The 6,011-nt window shown below is 37.9% G+C and overlaps 1 protein-coding gene across 1 annotated transcript; it reads right to left on the reverse strand.

Annotated features, from left to right (window-relative positions):
• Window positions 1-818: 818 nt before the first annotated feature.
• iqcd (IQ motif containing D) lies at window positions 819-2,907 on the reverse strand (the record flags this gene model as incomplete). The annotated part of the gene is made up of 5 exons (XM_037686682.1): window positions 2,329-2,907; window positions 2,196-2,241; window positions 1,876-2,057; window positions 1,635-1,706; window positions 819-1,136 (listed from the first exon to the last, which is right to left on the reverse strand). Coding segments are annotated over exons 1-5 (1,197 nt in total), but the record flags the coding sequence as incomplete, so codon positions are not given.
• Window positions 2,908-6,011: the final 3,104 nt, after the last annotated feature.

Raw genomic sequence — 6,011 nt, forward strand, 5'->3', positions numbered from 1 at the left:
TTTTATATATCTATGCGTACGGTACTAATGGAAAATCTGAGGCCTCCTCCTCTGTTTAGAGATGGTTTCTCTCTTTTTACATAAATTGCTTCCTTCATCCCCCTCTCAGACCATCTGTATTCTTTTTTCTTTTTTTTTTGGGGGGGGGGGTCATCATCTATTAAGGATTAACTTTTTGAATGGAATTATGGAAGTTAAACAACTTTTCCATGATATTCAAATTTTTTGGAAAGGGTCTGTATTTGGAAAACAAACAGGCACCAAAGACAACATTTGTAACTTTATGTGATGATTAAAAAATGTTTAGGTTATAGGTAAGAACTAAACCATCATATGTATTGCTTTGAGTGTTTACAACTACTAACGTTTGTAACACTATTGCTGTGGTGATAAATATAAAAATATTCCTATTTACCATTTAAACTGGGCCTGTAATAACCAGATCCTGAAATGTAGATGTGACATGTGGATTTTCTGAATAAAGAGCACTAACGTTCACATTTAACTGATTTTTATTAATCACATTGATGAAAATATAAACACCAATATATCTTTACAGGGGGTGGGGGGTATTGAACGTATGGTGTCTGTGTGTGAGCAAAAGTGTATGTAAGCAAAAGTGGCGCTCCCTCTTCAGCATGTTTCTTTTTGTTGCTAATTTCAGCTGTTTTCAGATCATTTCCTGTTTTTGTGGTAATTTCTTACTACTTTCAGCCTAATTCAGCAAACCTGTTCTCTTTCTACTTCCTTCTGCTATTTTAAATGTTTTTCTGCTTTCAGTGTTTTTTCAGCTTCTTTCTTTATTTATTTATTTTTTTGTTGTTGCTAATTTTATGTGTTTCAGCTAATTTCCCCATTTTTGTGGTGCCCTTCTTTATCTTTTTGCCCTTCTTGCTCTTGCTTTTGCCCTTATTCTTTAAGGCCTTGCGGACGCTGTAGCCTCTCCACCAGGCCTGAATGGTAACGACAGCTTTGCTCTTTAACTCCAACGCCCTGATCTCCTCTTTCCTCTTTTCTTCTGCCAGCTGCCGCTTCTCCTGGATCTGGTTGTACTGCACCTCCAGGGCAGAAAATGGTCCCTGCAGCTTCGTCATCTCCTCCTGAATACTTTCCTTTTCAAGAGCCTCCAGCTGAGCCTGGGACGAGTGAAGAGAAAAGAAAACGGGAAAGAAATAAAGATGAACACTGTCATTTCAACTTCTGTAAAATATTACAATCTCTCAAACTGCAGCTCCTGTTGTAGTAAAATGCAACAGACCCCTGACCAACATGGAGAATCTGCTACACTGCTATTGCCCGTTGCACTTCTGTGTTTTCTAGTCTAAAAGAGATTTTTCTACCTGGATTACTGAGCATGCATCAGGATGTGTTTTCTAGCTTTTGTTCTGACCACAAATGTATAGAGCATATAACCTTTTTTTATATTTATATTAACTATTATGAAGATAAAAAACTTAATGACTCCTCATTTTGAGATGAAGTAGTCACATTGAGCCAACACTATTCTGTTTATAAATTATACATGTTTTCAGTGACCCATAAATTAAGAAGCTAAAGACGGATTGACGGATGGATGGATGGATTGATGGATTGATTGATTGATTGATTGATTGATTGATTTATTTAGTTTGTACCTGGAGTTTTTCCATGTTCTTGTCAAACGTTTGAAGCAAGGTTTGAGTCTTGATCTCCAAGTTTTCATTTTTCTGTCAAAGAGGGAAAATGTGAGAAACACAAACAAAACTGATAACATGAAAACATGGAACTTAAAAAATGTGACAATTTTTTAATAATATTATAAAACATTATTGTCATACAAAATTGTACAGTGTACCTTGCAAAACTGAACACAATTTCATTTCATGTTAATCTTACTTCTTGGAGAATCCTCTGTTTCTGATGGTTTTCAAGCATCAAATTGTTTAGGTGAGATTTCAGCTGATTTATTTCTGTGTTTAAAGTGGCCAGCTTTGAGCTTGATGACAACTCATTGAGCTCATCTTGCTTTTCTTGGAGTGGAGACGTTTCCTTTTCTTGGAGTAGAGACGTTTCCTTTTCTTGGAGTAGAGACGTTTCCTTTTCTTGGAGTGGAGACGTTTCCTTTTCTTGGAGTGGAGACGTTTCCTTTTCTTGGAGTGGAGACGTTTCAATTTCTTGGAGTGGAGACGTTTCCTTTTCTTCTTTAATAGGGCTACTTAAATCTTTCTTAAAACTTTCAATCTCGTTGCTTTTTCTTAAAATCTGCAGAAATAAAAGAAAAATGTGCCAGATGAGAGTGAGTTTACATGGGATGAAGCCCTTGAGGCAGGTTGCAGATTAGTTTCTTACCTCTTCCTCCAGTTGCTCCAGGTCTTCCTCTAGTTGCTTTGTGATTTCATGAACTTCTTGGTTCTGTGACATCATGAGGTCCAGACTTTCAGAGGATGAAAATGTTTGGTTTTGGAGTATTTCATGTGGATTTTCATTATGAGCAGAAAGCAAACTTTCTACCATATGGCTGTGAAAAAGCTCAAGTGTTCTGATTAACTCCTTCTCCCCTACTTCCAGGGGAAGTTCTGCTCTAAGGTCTGAAAGCACATGCGGATGGTTTCTGAAGTACCTGAGCACATCTCTGACTGAGCTCTTTATGTCTATTTTGAGCTGAATTGTTTTTCTATCCTCTTCTGTTGTTTGTTTCTTTTTGTGGCCTTCCAGCTTCTCCAACTTTTCTTCTAAAAACTGGTGTGCTTGAAGAATCCTGTTCAAGTCCTGGTCCACAACATCAGACTTGCTGTAAAACTGGAGGATGGCGGGCAGACACAGAGCAATTTTTACTTGACCGATGCAGTTTTCCAAAACCCTGGAAATACGTTCAGCCTCAGGAGAGAGCTCCTCCTTTAGTGAGAAATGTGTATCTTCTGACTGCATGTTTCCTTTATTTCCTCTGAGATATCCTGTGAAACGAACAAGAAGGTTATATGTCTGTCTGTCTATAGATAATGCCTGTATTAAATAATTATTAGTCTAAATATCTTCTAGAAATATATAGAAAAAAACTTTTGTTCATTCCACATTTTTACCTGTTTCTCAAAATTATAAACCACCGTGGTGTCAAAACAACAACAAAAGCAGTGGTGGGATGTAAGGAAGTACAAGTACTTCGTTACTGTACTTAAGTACATTTTTCATGTATCTATACTTTACATAAGTAAAGTTAAACATGGTTTTGCTTTGCGTTAAAAACTTTCAAAGGTATAATCATTCTTCTTTCTTCTAAAAACGTTAAGTCAGGTCCTCTGGACGTTCAAAAAACAAAAAAATGTAGAAATGTTTTGTCTTTCATCCGAAAGACTTCTTCAGAATCAGAATAAACTTTATTGGAATTGCACCAAGGTACAATGCGAATATGTACGTACAGTCGTCCGAAAGATGGGCGGAGTGCACGAAGCTGCATCTACAGGAGAGGACGGCCATTTTATCCTTATCAGATAATAATCTTAGATAGGAAAAGGGGGAGAAACATGAGGGTAGATAGTGGTATATCAAAAAAAGATCTTTCACATCTTGTCTATCAGGACACGATTTGAGACATCAAAAAACTCTACCAGCAGCACAATTAAAACATGATTACATTTGCATTTGACATCGAGGTGTTGAGATTTGTCCATGAGCGCTTTTTCAGATCAGCCACAGATTCTGAATATGTTGATCCAGTTCTGATAAGCCTGCACAGAAAGTTCTCGGGGTGGGGTGGGGGGTGCGATAGATGAAGCTTTTGTCCTTGGGTACTCATGTCCCAGGAGAAATTTGATAGTCAGCCTGTCTCCGAGGCCGTTGGGAGTCTTCAGTCTGAAGAAGTCTTTCGGATGAAAACAAAACATTTCTACATTTTTTTGTTTTTGTTTTTTGAACATCCAGAGGACCTGACTAACATTTTTAGATTTTTCTACCTGGATTATTGAGCATGTATCAGGATATTCCACTTTCTTATTTTGCTTAATGACATTTAACTCTGCAGGTCATCCCTGAAATTCTCAAGCACAGAATCACAAGTCCAAGTGTGAACTGTGTCACAGAGGAAACAATAAAAACACGTATTATCTGCAGCATTGTTCATTAAAATGACTCAATGCTATTAATGTATTACAGAAAATATACACACGGTAGGCACACTTAATGATATCATAGACCATATGTGTCAAATTCAAGGCCTGGGGGCCAAATGTGGCCCTCGTTGACATCTTATCTGGCCCCCAAGCTGATATGAGAAACGTAAAATACTTCTATCTCTTGAATTTTTTTCAGTAATCTTTGATTATGATGTTGAAAGCACAACAGAGAACATCAAATGAGACCAGTCAAACTCTTGTTGAGGAACCTGCAACCAAGAAAAGATGTTTGGTATCTAACTTGAGTTAATGTAGATTCTGAAACCGGCCCTTAGTTTGAAAAAGGTTTTAATTTTGGCCCCCTTTTCTAGTGACTTTGACACCCTTATTGTAGACCATTGCATTAGGTAATACATTCAGCAAGTACTTTATTTACTCTTAATACTTTAAGTATTTTTAAACACAAGTACTTATTTACTTTTACTTATGTAAAAACGTTATTTCTGCTTTTACTAAAGTACATTTTTGTCTGGTTATTTGTACTTTTATTTAAGTACAGTGTTTCAGTACTTTCTCCACCACTGAACAAAAGAAACTAAACTAAACAACAAAAAGGTGTAAAAATAAAAAAAGCCACATATTAAGAATATTTGTTAGCTTAGTTTTAGGAAAGTACAGCTGAGGTGAGGTTGGTCTATCACGTTTCATAAAATTTCCTGATGCATGCTCAATAATCCAGGTAGAAAAATCCAAAAAAGTTAAATCTGGTCCTCTGGACATTCCAAAAAAAACAAAAAAAAAACAAAGCAAAACAACAACAACAAAAAAAATGTAGAAACGTTTCGTCTCTCGTCCGAGAGACTTCTTCATTCTGAGGTGCTGTATTCAGCTCAGTCTCTTAAATAGCACCTTCTCAGAGTGGATCAACCAGTTTGCTGCTGACAACCAAAACCAGCTGATCACATGCTCAAGAAGGACCATCAGCCTAACAATGGATCATTAGCACACTGATGGCTGTTTACTACTCACAGAGGGCTGAGTGATACTAGCAATCACAGCATTGTAAGAGGGGGACAGTTGAACATGGAGGCCTCCACCCCTGTTTAATGATGGACGATTTCTTTTCACAAAGATGGCCTCCTTTACTCCTCTCTCAAACCATCGTTCCTCTCTGTCCAGGATGTGAACATCTTCATCCTTGAAAGAGTGACCGCTGGCCTGGAGATGAGTGTAGACCGCAGAATCCTGGCCTGATGATGTTGATCTTCTGTGCTGGGCCATCCTTTTGGCCAGTGGCTGTTTAGTTTCCCTGATGTAAGACTGATCACCCTCCTGACACTGAACAGCATACACAATATTATTCTTTGTGCCGGGGGACTGGATCTTTGGGATGAACCAGTCTTTGCCGTAATGTATTTTGGGGTTTAAAAGCCACTGGGACGTTATGTTTAGAAAATAAATGTCTCAGTTTCTCTGATAGTCCCTCAACATACGGAATGACCACTGGTCTGGGTCTGGGTTCCTCCTTTTCACCTGATGGCTGACTGGTGTATCACTCAGCCCTCTGTGAATAGTAAACAGCCATCAGTGTGCTAATGATCCATTGTTAGGCTGATGGTCCTTCTTGAGCATGTGATCAGCTGGTTTTGGTTGTCAGCAGCAAACTGTTTGATCCACGCTGAGAAGGTGCTATTTAAGAGACTGAGCTGAAAACAGCAGCTCAGACTGAGGAAGTCTCTTGGATGAGAGACGAAACGTTTCTATATTCTTTTGCTTTGTTTTTTTTTTTGAATGTCCAGAGGACCAGATTGAACTTTTTTGGGCACGTTTCATAAAAATTCTATTTCAGTCTCTCAAACTTACCAGCTCTTGCAAGAATGATTGATTTTTGCACTAACATTTGAGTTTGTAATTGTTTTTGAA

This window comes from Nematolebias whitei, chromosome 13, assembly GCF_014905685.2.
Source record: "Nematolebias whitei isolate Nwh7 chromosome 13, NemWhi1, whole genome shotgun sequence".
NCBI lineage: Eukaryota > Metazoa > Chordata > Actinopteri > Cyprinodontiformes > Rivulidae > Nematolebias > Nematolebias whitei.